Source organism: Amblyomma mixtum, chromosome 2, assembly GCF_055824585.1.
Source record: "Amblyomma mixtum isolate Tamu chromosome 2, ASM5582458v1, whole genome shotgun sequence".
Taxonomy (NCBI): domain Eukaryota; kingdom Metazoa; phylum Arthropoda; class Arachnida; order Ixodida; family Ixodidae; genus Amblyomma; species Amblyomma mixtum.
The window spans coordinates 94,685,899-94,701,703 of NC_143013.1; the positions used below are offsets into that span (position 1 = coordinate 94,685,899).

At 48.8% G+C, this 15,805-nt stretch overlaps 1 protein-coding gene across 1 annotated transcript in view; it reads left to right on the forward strand.

Moving 5' to 3' along the window:
* LOC149360213 (uncharacterized) overlaps positions 1-15,805 on the forward strand; it is an 85,313-nt gene that overhangs the window by 8,049 nt on the left and 61,459 nt on the right. Inside the window, exons 3-4 of the mRNA XM_089567807.1 lie at positions 6,004-6,077; positions 6,196-6,376. Of these exons, the coding sequence (XP_089423933.1) occupies positions 6,004-6,077; positions 6,196-6,376 (255 nt within the window). The remainder of the gene's footprint in view (positions 1-6,003; positions 6,078-6,195; positions 6,377-15,805) is intronic.

A 15,805-nucleotide genomic window follows, 5' to 3' on the forward strand; every position in this document is an offset into this window, starting at 1 on the left:
GTAAAAGTGCAGCCGTCATGTTCCACCCACGTCACAAACACTTTGAACTTCCTCTAATTGAATTAAACAATACCAGAATAGAATTTGTGCAGTCTGTGAAAACTCTGGGCGTTTACTTTGCAGCAGATATGTCGTGGAATGACCATATTAATTACGTCGTTCAGAAACTTTCCAGAACAGTTGGTATCATGCGCCGCCATTGCTTCAATTTTCCTACGTCAGTCAACATGTTACTTTCTCACTCTTTGTTCTCTTCCATAGCCAGCTACGGATGTATGGTGTGGGCAACAACAACAGCTGAAAATATTAACAAACTCACTGTCTTACAAAAACGTATTATACGCATTGCATGTAAAGTGCCGTATTTCATCCACACTGCGGGGGTGGGGAGGGGGATAGAGTCTATCCACTCCCAACAAATCCTCTGGAGGCGACTCCAGACCCGAACTCTTCCTACCCCTCAGCTTCTATCCCACTTCCGCCATGTTTCCCCCGAGTGCACTCTCTGCGGAGAACCGCACGCCACCCTAGACCACATCCTCTTCGGCTGCCCTGCCGATCCTCCCCCGCAGGGACAGCCCGCCATCGGTACATGGGAGGAATGGGAGGCCCTCCTTGCGTCGCAGGACCCGGTAGCGCAACTTCGCTGTGTGAACCGGGGTGCCAGTGCCGTGGCCCTACGTGGCCTGGACACATGCGCGTAATGTGAGGGCTGTGCGGTGGCCCTGAGACCTTGTACGGTCCAAACTCACTTGCTCAATAAAGTTTTCCATCCATCCATCCATACATCCACACTGCGAGCCTTTTCCACCGACACAACGTTATTCCAATGAAATCCGTGTATACCTATAGGCTGTGCTATAAATATAAACTCGCCATAATGAAAAATGATGACTTCTTACTTACACTTGCTAGGTTAGAGCAAAGCAGAACTGTGTATGATACCCGCGCAGCAGAGCCTTGGAATGTTAAGAAATGCCGTACAAACTATGGCAAACAAATGTTGCAGCATACCTTACCGACACTTTTGAACCAGTTGTACTGCCACAAGAATCTTGATGTCTCCAATATTTCTCTGAAGGAATTGCCCCAAATATTCGTGTAGTTCTTTTTTTTCTTGCTATTACCATTTTGAGTGCACCTGTCAGTTCTGCTGTCCTTTATTTTTTCCTCCCTGTGTTTGCCTTTATAGTCTCTTTGACCTAATATAGTTCTTTTTTCTTTTACAAGCAGAATGTACTGCTTACTGAAAGTACATGTGTCATTCTATGTACAGAACATACGAGTTTTTTCTTACAATTTGTTTGATGTGCTGTTCCGCCGCCGTCAATGCTGCACTGTAAGAGGAAGCCAGGACCTCTCAAGCTATCTATACAGCTTTTTCCCTGGCTGTCCTCGCAACACCTAGTTGCGGAAATAAACCTTCAAACCTTCAAACCTTCAAACAATAGTACTATAAATAAATAGGCGGTGGAAGTGAAAAATATCGCGAATTTTAAGATCAATTTACAGGCCAGTTAACAAAAAAGGGCAGTGGTCTAGCTGTGGTTAAACCTGGTTGTGTTGCGAAAGCAACGGCTGCTTGGCTACGCTCAGGATTCGCTTGTGGTCAAGCGTGTTCAGTCTGGCGAAGCGAGCGCCGGCGACGGCAGCGCCATCTGGCGAAGTGCGGAGGCAGCAACTGCTGCGGTTGCTAGGCGACGGCTCAAGGTCATTCGTTTGGTTTGGTTTGGTTTATGGGGTTTAACGTCCCAAAGCGACTCAGGCTATGAGAGACGCCGTAGTGGAGGGCTGCGGAAATTTCGACCACCAGGGGTTCTTTAAAGTGCACTGACATTCCACCCACCCCCTTTCAAAGGGGACGCTCCGGGTTCGATCCCGGCTGCGGCAGTCGAATTTCGATGGAGGCGAAATTCTAGAGGCCCGTGTACTGTGCGATGCCAGTGCACGTGGTGGTGGTGGTGAAAGTTTATTTCTAGCGGATACCGAGGAGCGACTCGAAGTCGCCCCCCGCATAAACGGCGGCCAGCTGGAGGAGCTTGATCTGTGTCCCCGGGTCGGGGCTGAGCATTAGAGCCTCCCAATGATCAGAGTCGGTAATGAATTAACTCGCGGGTAGGGACTGCGGGCAGTTCCAGATCATATAATTTAGATCAGCTTTGCTATCACAATTTTTGCCTTTATCTGAGTAGAATACTTCCGAATAGAAGCTACACAATTGGGGATTTCGATAGGTGTTAGTTTGAAGTTTACTCAAGCGTGCCATCAATATCGTAGGGAACTACGTAGACCCCAACGGAGCTGCGGTGCTCTCCAGGCAAATCTGAATTTCTCGTATTCCGCAAAATCAGATCCCTTGCGCCCCCCCCCCCCCCCCCCCCCCGGCCATCGAACTCAGTATTCGCGGAGTCGCCATTCCTCGAGTACCAAAAATTAAAATCTTGGGCCTAATGCTACAAGAACACGGCTTCAATGGTGACGCAATCCAAAAGCTTCAGGGAACCTCGCAGCAAATTATGCGCCTCTTCCGACGCATTAGCATCCACCACTCAGGCTTGAGGGATAGTAATACTCTCCGTTTAGTGCGAGCCTTTGTGATCAGCCGCATAGCTTACATATGCCCTTACCTACATCTCAAGACAGCTGAAGAAGAGTAAGTGTAAGCCTTAATCAGAAAATGCGTCAAACAGGCAGTTGGGCTATCCATGCCAACGTTTCTGATCTAAAAACGTTGATTCATGCACACAGGGACTGAGAAAGTGTTAGGTCTCGGTCTTCATAACACCCTAAGTGAGATTAATGGAGCGGTCACAGTCTCGCAATACGAACGACTAGGTTTAGGTTTAGGTTTATGGGGTTTAATGTCCCAAAGCGACTAAGGCTATGAGAGATGGCGTAGTGGAGGACTCCGGAAATTTCGACCACCTGGGGTTCTTTAACGTGCACTGACATCGCACAGTACACGGGCCTCTAGAATTTCTCCTCCAAAGAAAGTGAACCGCCGCGGCCGGGTAATACGAACGACTATCGACTATCGCCACAGCAACTGGCAGGCATATTCTGTCCACACTAGGCATAACATACGAATGACAAGGCTGACCAGCAACTGACCTTCCCAAACATACACGCCAGCTTCTGGTCATTCCTCCAATACCTCGGAACATGCACCCAGTCTCCACGCTGAACGTCGTGCTGAGAGAGCCAAATCATTAGGCAAACGCTTTCTTAATGATACTTCTGTGGTATATGTAGATGCAGCAGATTCTTCGGCTGACAAGATGGCGGCTGTGGTCACCATGGAACGTGGTGCACTCATAACTGGGGGCACTACTCACTCAGCACGCACGTGTTGGAAAGCAACTGCCATTGATCTAGCCATTGCGGGATCCTCGGCAGAAACCGTTGTCAGCGACTCAAAATTGGCGATGCGTAACTACACGTTGGTGAGAATCTCCCCACAAGCAGCATGAATTCTGAAAAATTATCAGCCCACACGGCGCATTCGCCTACTCTGGACGCCTGCTCATGCCTCCCTTGCTGCTGGTAATGAAGCGCCTCATAACATAGCTCGAGAACTGTGCCACCGAGCTGGTTCGTGCAGCCCGCCCGCTCTATACTCCGGCAAGGACAGGTGGTAGTGCTGCAGGTGGTCCTGCAGCACTACAGGCTTGCAAGGCTCAGATTCCCCACAGCAGATAAAACGCTGTGAGTGCACGTTAAAGATCCCCAGGTGGTCGAAATTTCCAGAGCCCTTCACTACGGCGTCTTTCACAGACGAAGCCGCTTTGGGACGCTAAACACCATAAACCAACCCATCAAAGGGGATCCTCCTATCTTCCATCCACCCATCCCATTCCGCAAGGAGGATAGGGTGAGGAGAAAGCGTGCAGAAACCCGCGTCGGAGAGTGATTCGGAAGGAGAGAGTACAGATCAACGCTGGGCGCCGGACGCACGCTAGGTGTTCATGTAGCAGAATGGTGGCGGTGGTGAAAACATTTATTAAGAAGGGACAGGGGGTATGTTTGGATCAGCCCGTAAGGGACCGATCCTTACAAGCACTAGGTGGAGGTCCCTAGTATGGGACCTCAGTGGCGGTCCTATACTAGGTTTAGGTTTAGGTTTATGGGGTTTAATGTCCCAAAGCGACTAAGGCTATGAGAGACGCCGTAGTGAAAGGCTCCGGAAATTTCGACCGCCTGGGGTTTTTTAACGTGCACTTACACTGCACAGTACGCGAGACTCTAGCATTTCGCTTCCATGGAAATGCGAAAGCCGGGGCCGGGATCGAACCCACGTCTTTCGCGACAGCAGCAGAGTGCCATAAACACTGAGCCACGGTGGCGGTCACTTCATCATGATCACTTTTACATTATTTCGCCCGGTACACTAAACACATTGCTTAATAATTTAATCTGCTAATAAAACACTTGGATTTTTAAGACGTCATCTCCGCCAAGCCCCTAAACATGTAAAGTTCTTAACATACAAATCCCTTGTCAGACCAAAATTAGAATATGCCTCACCCATTTGGGACCCGCACCAAGCTTACCTTATAAATGTACTCGAATCAGTCCAAAACAGAGCAGCCAGATTCATCCATTCATCGTATTCTTACGACATCAGTGTATCAGCGTTGAAAGCTGAATCCGACTTATTGCCCTTATCATTTCGTCGCCGCATTGCCAGCCTTTGCTTGTTCCATAAATTCTTCCACAGTTCACTAGGCCGCGCACCTTACATCGTCCTTCCAGCCCGCATATCTCATCGCACTCGTCATCCTTTTCAAGTTTCCAGACATCGTTCCCGTACTACCACCTTCGCCGCATCATTTTTTTCCCGTACTGCAGCAGACTGGAACGACCTACCCAACGGCATCGCAGCCATCATGTGCTCATCCAACTTTGCCAATAATGTTACCAGTCATGTTTCGGTTTGGTTTGGTTTATGGGGTTTAACGTCCCAAAGCGACTGAGGCTATGAGAGACGCCGTAGTGAAGGGCTCCGGAAATTTCGACCACCTGGGGTTCTTTAACGTCCACTGACATCGCACAGTACACGGGCCTCTAGAATTTCTCCTCCAAAGAAATTCCAGCCGCCGCGGCCGGGATCGAACCCGCGTCTTTCGGGTCAGCAGCCGAGCACCATAGCCACTGAGCCACCGCGGTGGCACCAGTCATGTTTCGTTAGGTCAACACCTGCTCACCAAAATATATGTACCCACCCCTTATGTAATACTCCTCGTGGTTCTTTAAGGTAACAAAATGAAATGAAATAATTCAGTCCTTCTGTAAGTGCCATTTCGCGAAGCTGAGGAAGGGCCATACTGCGCATGCGCGAGGAGCAGTGACGTCACACGGCTCACAGCTGCGCACCGCCGCCGTCGCTGCGCGGGTGACTCAGAGGTGCCGCCGCCGCACTCGCCAGTTGCGCATGCGCAGTAGCGGCGCATAGCTATAGCGTGCCGGGGCCGCCGCCGCTGCTGCGCGCTCTCCATCGCCTCTCTCTCTCTCCTCGTTGCTTTCGCAATCCTCCAGGTTTAGCCAGAGCTAAACCACTGCCATTTTTTTAGCGTGCCGTGCGCCAAATCCTAGGACTTGAACTCTAGCTGTTATAACAAAAAAAAAAACAAGGGCGCACACCTAGCCGTCCTGAACGTTGCACGAGGACCAAAGATAACCAAGTTCTTAAATCTAACCCTGATAAAAGGCGAGCAGCCCATCGTAACGAAATCAGGAGATTACGAGACGTGCGCTGGACGGCAAAGCAAGGCAGCTAGCGGCCTAACCACCGCTGCTGTGAGAGGGCGCCAACAGAATGAATATATGTTTTTGCGATAAGAAAAACGAATTGTTTAGAAGCTAGTTTTCGTAACTGAAAAGTTTTTAAATACCAATCACTGCTGTTGTGCTATACGTTATGACCCATGAATATATGCAGGAACATTTTTATTATAATGTTTATCTACTGATTTCGTCCTGATTCTGCCCTTCCACTGCCCCTAGCTGATGTCACTGGCACTTGGTCTTAGGCCACACCCAGCTTTGCCTTCGAGACCTAGTACATCAGTCGACCTTGTGTGGGCGTTGAACACTGCGTCTTGGAACCATGCACTACACTCTGGTAGGATTTTCTACGGAGCTAGACTGGAGGCGTCTGAACTTCCTCAGTCCTGTTCCACCGAACATGGTTTGCAGTGCCTGTGGATTGGTGCGCCCGAAAACCGTGTTGCTTCCGTGCGACCACACGCTGTGCGAATCCTGCTACGAGCAGTTCCTTGAAGGAGGCCCCGTAGTCTGTCCGCTCGACGGCTACCAGTGGAAGGATGAAGACTTCCTCTGGACGGAGTTCCACGCAGAAGAGCTGTTCAAGAGAAAGGTGAGCGAGTACGGAACGAAGGTAGCCGGCTTCGTTGAGCGATATTACAAGTATGTCGGTGTGATGCTCACATGCTGTCGGAAGAAAATGGTCAGTTATTCGGGCCCACCCCGGAAACAGACATTTTAGCCGCAGAGTGCGTGGTCTTGAAATAAGCAGCCGGTATTAACGTGCGTGCGATAATTCGGCCAGGAAAATGGTTGCAGTACAGTTGTTAATTCCATGCTCCGAAAGGGCAGGCGAAAAATTTGCAAGTGTAATTTGATTGAGCTTCAAATCTCTATCAATGAAAGGTTCCAAGTGGTTATGACTTATCGAGAGCAGAGGACAAGGAACTGCACTGCGAACAGGCAGGCTTCAACGCTCCTTGAGTAAGTGTTATGTGTGACAATTTACATTAAGTCGGTCAATTATAACGCTTTCTCTCCGAGTTCTGACATCACCGGCACCTTAACCGCTAACCATTGCACTAACGCTAACCATTCCATTTGTGTGTTTGCCAAAGAAAGCGTGAAATCGTTACGTGCTTCAAACTCGTGCATGCGTTGCGTGTGTCCTTTGTTCAAAGTATTTCAACTAAACAAGTGACGATACCGGTATTCTTTGATAAAGGATGTGACTTGCTTTGCAAATACTTTGAAGGCCTAAATTTTTTGCGGGTATAACATATATCCACAAGTACAAAATTATCACATTTTCTGAGCGTGAGCCAAAACGCCTTACTAATGAATTGTTAGCAAAACGTCATGCGGCTCATAGCAATCGGTGTCCACAAGTTTACAGTCAGACCCAGTATAGAGGCTAACATTGTGTGAGTGGTGCGATCGCAGGAAAAAAGACGCACGTTCGGGTTTGCAAGACTTAAGTTTTACTCCAATGAATGAACAACGTCACCAATTTCACACGCCATTCACGGCCTATATGCGTTTAAAGCGATCCGCAAAATGCAACACATCCGGCAGCCGGCTCTGCGCTTCGCTTGTTCTCAAAAGTACCGTGGCGTGAGTTCTAGTGCGAAAGCATTGATACGCTCATCAACACCGACCAAGAATCTTGTCACCTACGTACGTACTGTCGCGCTCAAAAGACACTTAGTTGGTCGTACGGAACGGGCTTGCGTACGCAGGAGCGTTGCGGGTCGCTAGTGTGCATGCGCAGAACATTCCGTACCTCTGGTCCGCTTGCATACGTACAGCCGCCCACAGACTTAACACGAAAGACCGAAAGCGTGGCCTGGACTGCCGTCAGCGCCACGAAGCGATAGTCATTGGTGCGAGACAATGCTCTCGGTATGTTTGCGGTGGCTGACGACAGCTGGTGCGCAGCTCGCTTTTACTGCTTTTCCGCTTGTGCCTGATCGCCGCGTGGACAGCGCGCTCGTCACGGGGGCATTTCAGGGCTTTTTGCTCGCCGATGCGGCTTCCACGGCCCCGGCAACGCTCTTTGCAGTTTTCTTATCGCGGCAGCCAGGAACTGCCCGCTAAGCTGCCGCGGTTCGCACCTTCTATCGTCAGATACCGCAAACATTGCGAGAGAATTATCTCGCACCCGATGACTATCGCTTCATGGCGCTGACGGCAGTCCAGGCCACGCATTCAGTCTTTCGTGTTAAGTCTGTGGGCGGCTGTACGCACGTATCGTGCCGTTGCGTGCGTGCAGGTACGGGCGCGTTACGGAATGCGTTGACGAGTAGCGGCGCCCCGCTCGCCCGCTTCGGAATAAATGCATGTAACCGCTGGATTCTTTGACGCGATAGCTCGCTCAAATGGTAGCGGTTCGCTTTTATTTCACACACTCTAGCCCAGGCGTAGAGACATAAGCGATAAATAGCCGCTGTTTTTCAGATAATTTGGCGATTTTCAAGCTCCTAGGCCTAACTAGGATAATCGGGAAGATCGTTCCACTTCACAAATCGGGGAGCAAACATCTGCTGCTAATTATCGCCCCATATCTATCACTAGCACATGTTGCGAACTGCTCGAGCATATCATATTCACTACACTTGTGAACTTTCTCGAAAGCAATTCATTTTTCTCCTCTGTACAACATGGTTTCCGAAAATCATATTCACGTGACACTCAATCAATTTCTTTCACAAACAGCTTGCAACATATACTTGACAGGTCATAAATCGCTGATTGCATTTTTTTAGACTTTTCAAAGGCATTTGATAAGGTTTGCCATTACTTGCTTATTCATAAATTACGTCACCTAAATATTGACAATAACTTGTTCAAATGGATTGAATGCTTTCTGACTAACCGTTCCCAATTTGTCGCTGCTAATGGTTACAACTCACCCTTTGTTAATGTACTTTCTGGTGTTCCTCAGGGTTCCGTCCTTGGACCATTACTGTTCTTAATTTATATCAATGATCTTCCTTCTCATGGGTCCTCTATCTTACATTTATTCGCCGACGACTGTGTGATTTTTCGTGAGATTAAAAGCGATAACGATATCAACATCCTACAGCGCGACCTTACGGCTATAGTTAATTGGTGCAATCAGTGGCTAATGGAACTAAACTTTAACAAATGCAAGGTCTTGCGTGTATCCCGTTCTGCTAATCCGTCTCCCGTGTTCTACTTGAATGACATTCCACTTGAAAGCGTCAATTCTTATAAATACCTAGGCATTCACATTACTTCTAACCTATCTTGGAGGCTTCACATAGATTACATAATCAATAACGCTAACAGAACTTTAGGTTATCTGTGACGTAATTTTTCTCGCTCGCCTTCTTCTTTGAAATCAGTTCTTTATAAAACATTAATACGTCCGAAGCTAGAATACTCACCAGTAGTCTGGGATCCTAGCCTTGACTACTTAATTACTTCGCTTGAACGTGTTCAAAATAACTCCGCTCGCTTCATTCTTTCTAATTATAACCGAAGAGCTAGCATAACGGAAATGAAAGCTAACCTTAGTCTTCAGTCATTGGCCTCGCGACGAAAAATTTGTCGGCTAACCCTATTTCACAAGTTATTTTATCACTCCAGCCTACACAATAATTTATTTCATAGACCTTACTACTTATCTAGCCTCATTGATCATCCCCACAAAGTTGCCATCCCATTATGTAAAACAGTTTGTTTCTTACACTCATTTCTCCCGCGTACTTCTAAGGAATGGAACGATCTTCCTGGTGAAATTGTATCTATTACTGACGTAAATAACATTCGCAAAGCTTTGGCTGGTGTTGTGTAAACTCTAACGATTTTGTTCTGCACTAATGTATTTTGTCTTAGCTAACATTGTATACACAGGACTAATCTTTTATGTACCCGTTTCCTTTTTCTCCATTGTTTTGTTCTATATTTTCTGCCCACTCCCCTCTCCAATGCCTGCAAGGCCCTGTGGGTAAAATAAATAAATAAACTAATTGCGGTCTGTTTACCTCGCCAGAACGGCACCTGGCGAAACAGTTGTCTAGCTTTTAGTCATTTGTTACATTTTGTTCTATGTGCAGTTTTTCTGCTTGAAACGAAAAAAGGGTCGCAATGCACCCACCATAGTTATCAGTATTTACGGATGAAAATTTCTTCAACACAGCATTGATGTGCTTCGGCATTTTGTCATTAGATGAATTTACCGTTTACGCGTGCCCCTGAGGGACGCTACGGGACGGCCAGCTAAAAGTGTCGTGTTTACACTATTTACAGCGTACGCATCGCAGTCTAATAAAGTGTCTAATATGACTTGTAACGCACGAGCGTGCGACCGCAGCGCTTTCCGGACGCACGGTAGAGCCAGCAAGCGGTCTGCTTGCTTGGTGTTCCACCAGTCAGCCGCATCCCCCGCGTCGTCTGCTTTGCGCAATGTGAGATCAACTGCGACAATCGCCTCGCACTGTCACACAAATGTCACCATGCTAGGGTTGGCAATGTGATAACGCTATTCTTCGTTCAAGACAAGATAACACTGGGGAGAAGGGTCACTGCTGGAAGAGCAAAATCCTCTCCCTTTCGTTTTCTAGCCCGCCGATTGGCGGCCCCACCATGCTGCCGGTAAGCGCTATGGCCACGCTTCCCGGTGTTGCAAATCATATTGAGGGCGATAGTACGTAAATAAAAAAATTCAGGGGGCACTTTGGCTCTCTAAAGTGCTGCAAGGCGAAAGCGTTTCCTGGCCGCTGTTTGTTTTTATTTACTTTCTTATTTTTCATATTTTGTTTTTATTTTGTTTGCTCCTTTTCTTAGTTTTACTGTTTTTATTTTTTATTTTCACATCTTATTTTTATTGTTTTTATTTTATTTTTGTTTATTTTTATTTTCCTTTCCTTGACTTTACTCTTTTTATTTTATTTATGAAGCCCATGCATTCACTAGATGCGCCTTTATTCATGCTGGAACCTCGAGCCTTTTAAGCAGTGACGCCGAAAGGCGGACGAATCTGCCGACGCGTCTGTCGACACGGCTGCCGACGCGTCTGTCGACACGGCTGCCGACGCATCTGTCGACACTCCTTCCGACGCGTCTGCTAACGACAGTATGAGGCATTAAAGGCTTTCGCCTTAAAATAAATCAAATAGCTATCCACGACTGGGAGTCGAACCCGCGGCGGTGCGAACAGAACAGCTTCGCAAGCCGCTGCATGAGAGTACTAGGCTATCGCCGGTCACGCCTCATGTTAAATTGCAACATTCTCGCACTGTGCATTGCACATTGTCTTCTTCGACGCCGCGGTGGTTCAGCGGTTACGGTGCTCGCCTGCTGATCCGAAAGACGCGGGTTCGATCCCGGCCGCGGCGGTTGAATTTCTTTGGAGGAGAAATTCTAGAGGCCCGTGTACTGTGCGATGTCAGTGCACGTTAAAGAACCCCAGGTGGTCGAAATTCCCGGAGCTCTTCACTACGGAATCTCTCATAGCCTTAGTTGCTTTGGGACGTTAAACCCCATAAACCAATCCAAACATTGTCGTCTTCATTAACTTCTATCTGCGGCGCGAATAGATAAGATCAGCCCAACATCGATCGCAGCTTAACCTGAGTCTAAAATTGTCGCCAGACGTGCTGGCGATCCAGCAAAGCAAAATCATGAGCGACCCAGGCTAAACACATAATCTCGCATGTCTACTTGGTTTAACTGCGTTAAAACAGTACCAATTTTTTTATTCTGTTGCTCCCGCACTACTATCAATACAGTACAGAAAACTGGGCGAGTGGGTGAAGGTTCAACATTATGTACAGCGCGAAAAACTAAGACAGGGGAAGAAACTCGCAAACAAACACGACGTATTTGCGTGTTTCTTCACCTGTCTTAGTTTTTCGCGCTGTACATAATGTTGATCAATACAGTGTTTGAAGACAAGGTCAGATAAAACTGGTAAAGGATGTACTGTTTGAAATTATTGGGGAGTACTTTTTACACAGAGCCATTAGCTCCTACTACTTACGTTTGTCAACGGCGCGTCTGCCTGCAATCAAGGTAAAAAAAAATTGTCCAGGCTTAGCTTGGTTAAGCCAAGAATGCGTAGCATATTGCGCGGTCTTTTTGCGCGAGGTATTGTTTGGCGGCACTCGATTTTCTCAGCAGCTTTTCCTCCGTGACGTGGGGGACGCTACATGGCGGTTCAAGCAAGCGGACGCGCGTCGCATCGGTTCCGCACATTTTGATCGAATTCGACCGGACCGAATCATTCTCGCCACCGGATTTTCTTCGGAACGGAAAGATATCAAGTGCTGGATCCCCGGGATAGAAATTTCAAGCGGTAGGACCAGTTTTCGGCTTTCTACCGGACTTGAAAGTTATACAGCGGGCGCCGGCCCGCTAACCCTAACGGGCCACCCAGCTCGACATCGTGAGATCATGGGCCGCTAACCTTGTCGACGACGCCGACGCCTAGCATCGACGCCGTTTCAACGACAGACCGAATGGCGGGGCCCAGCCAAGACAACGATGTGCCACTACAATCACCAAACGTCCTTCTCAACGAATTCCAAGAAATGGATGAAGGCGACTTCGGAGACGCCGACTTCGGAAGTGAGGACGAGATCCCGTCCGACTCCTCGTCGAGGCCAGCCGGGTACAACAACGATGCCAGCTGGGAGCTTGCACAATCCAAGCGCCAGAGAAAACTTCAAAGGCGAAAAGAACGCAAAGGCACGGGAACGGGCCCGGCCGCCAAACCTCAAGATGGAAAATTACCGGGTGATGCGACCGGCTGCAACAACAATGGATCAAGGGAGCAGAGCAGGCCTAGGCGAAGAATGCCGCCACTCCCCAGAAGCGACTACAAGATCATTATTCGACCTAAGAAAGGACTCATGGTGAAGTCCCTCACCACCCACCAAGTAGCGCGCTCCATTGTCATGGCGTGCGGCCAGCAATGCAAGGACGATGACCTACTTGTAAGGCTTCGCACCGGATCCAATATCATTATCGTTAGCACCCCGCACGAGCAAACGGCCCAGCTAGTGCGGCACATTACCCGTCTCAAATTCGACGGAAAGACTTATGATGTAAACGCTTACGTGGCAGCACCGGAAGACGTCCTGCGCGGCGTGATCCACGGTGTAGACCCAGGTACCCCTCCTGAAGAACTCAAAGCACACTTACGAGTCAGAACTCAAGGAGTGACCATACTTCAGGCAAGGATGCTCGGAAAATCCAAGACGGCAGTGCTCACGTTCGACGGCCCGGTCTTGCCGAAATTCGTCATATATTACGGAGGAGAAGTACCATGCTACCAGTACCGCCCCACTAGGCAAGTGTGTTACGTCTGCTTCCAGCAAGGACACCGCTCCGACGTCTGCCCCACACCGAACATTATTGTGTGCGGACTGTGCGGAGTTTCAAACCCGCCCGACGACCACGAGTGCGCGCCCAAGTGCATAATCTGTGGCGAGGCACACCGGACCGGATCCAAGGAGTGCCGAGAGAGATTGAAAAAAGCAAGGCCAAAACCCACAGGAGGAAGAGGACGGAGCGACCAACGTGGGCGACCACCCAAGCGATGGCTCAGCTCAGAGGGAGACACATCGAGGAGCCGATCGAGGTCCAACTCCTTCCCGCCTCTACCACCAGCCGGCCCACAGGAGGGGGAGAAACAAGAGAAAAAGAAAAAGAAGAAGCTTTCCCCGACAAGCGGCGGCAAGGTGAGCTGGGCTTCTACCACTGCTTCGCACTCGGTAGGAAAGGGTAGTGACATAAACAACACAAACAACAAAGACAGTCGTGTCACAGAACCGAAGGACGCGAACAGCGATGCGCTCAGACGCGAGCTAGAACTGGCTCGAATCAAACAAAACGAGCTCGAACGCAAAGTTGAGGAACTCACAAAAACACTAAAGGAACAACAGCGGGAACTCGACATGACTAGAGCCCTTCCAAAACGACAACCACAGGCATCGAACGAAGGAGACCTTGAAACACGAATGCAACAGATGATGCAGCAGATGATGCAGGATATGATGCAGCAAATCCAATCGCAAATGCAACAGATGCAAGTACAATTCCAAGGGCAAATCTCAGAGATGAGAAGCGCTTTTCGAAAACAAAAACATACCGAAAACATTAGGGAAAGGGCGTACAACCGTCCAGCGCTAACAGCTTTCGCAAGCGAACAAGGCAACAGCAGTAACGCGTAAACATGATCAATACGTATCGGCAAGAACAAGAATACTTAGATATTTGGCAATGGAACTGCAGAGGCTACCGCAAAAAGCAGGCCCTCTTAAAACAATATATAAACACACAACTCACACCTCCTGATGTAATTGCGCTCCAAGAGACCGGAATCAAGCCGACCTTACAAGGGTACGAGGTTTACGAGAGTCAAAACGAAGGTAAAGCGGCCGTCCTAGTCAGCAAAACCATTACCGCCATCAGGCACGATACCATCGCCGACACCGACGTTGAACACGCGCTTGTTGAACTTATTCCGAAAAAGCGAAAGGGACGCAGCACGTTCTTACTGAACGTGTACAGCCCGCCGAGACAAAGAAAAGCCAAACTCTTCGAACTGTTTTATGGAGCGCACAAGCTGGCCAAAGAAAATGCACTCATCATCGTAGGAGATTTCAACGCCATGGACAGGAGTTGGGGATACCAGAAACAAGACATCAAGGGAAGGACATTAGTGGAAGTAGCGGAATACTTTGGCTGCAGTCTAATCACAGATCCTGCGACCCCCACGAGAATCGGGAATAGCGTGAGCACGGACACATGCCCGGATCTCACCTTCGTAAGGAACAGCAGGGAGTCACAGTGGGAAAACATGATGGAAAATCTAGGCAGCGATCACTTTATCCTCCGGACACGAATAGCATCCGACACCATAAGACGCCAGATTGGACAGGCGAAAATCACTGACTGGAACGCGTTTCGTGGGGCTTGCAACAAATCTGAAGGCGGTATCCAATCACTGGAGGAATGGAGCGGCATGCTGAGAGAAACGCGACAACGATGCACAAAAAGTCTAAGGAGAACGACAGCAACGCCTGAAGTAGACGCCCACCTCCTCAGACTATGGGAAGCGAGACGCAGTCTCACCAAAAGATGGCGGAAGCAAAAACACAACAGGAAACTAAAACTAAAGATAGCAGAAATTACGGCAAAGGCGGAAGAATACGCGATGCAACTCGCGAAACAAAATTGGGAACAACTCAGCGACTCACTTAGGGGAACTCTAGGCACGGCCAGAACCTGGAATCTCTTAAGAGCGCTAATCGATCCGACCAAAATAAAATCAGAGAACAATAAAGCCATCCACCGGTTCATCCACTCCTTCGAGGGATCAGACATCGCCCTACTGGAGAAGGCACGAGAAAAATGCTTCGGCGATCACAACCCCCCGCGATACCAAGGAACGTATCGAGGAGCCGAAAACGAGAAACTCGACCGCCCCATAACTGTGGAAGAAGTTTACGCGGCCATAAGAAACACCACCAGAAACACGGCAGCCGGAGCGGACACAATCGACAACGCCTTAATCCGCAACCTGAGCGACGACCTCATAAAAGAGCTCGTCACCTTTCTTAACAAACATTGGGAGGCGGAGACGGTTCCCGAAGATTGGAAACACGCCGAAGTAATAATGATACCTAAACCTGGTAAAAAGCTACAAATTGAAAACCTCAGGCCTATATCACTCACGTCGTGCCTTGGCAAGCTTTACGAACGGGTTGTAACTTTCAGACTGCAAAATTACATGGAAGACAACGACTGTGTACCACATACCATGTTCGGCTTCAGAGCGAAGCTCTCGACGCAAGACGTTCTCCTCCAAATACAAGAAGATGTCCTGCGAAACGTACCTCGGACGGGAGAAAATGTCATAATGGCCCTGGACATCAAGGGGGCATTCGATAACGTCAGCCACGAAGCGATCCTTACGGGCCTAGACAACCTGGATTGCGGACGCAGAATCCACGGCTTCGTCAAAGCCTTCCTGTCCGATAGAACTGCCACCATCGGCATAGGAGACCTT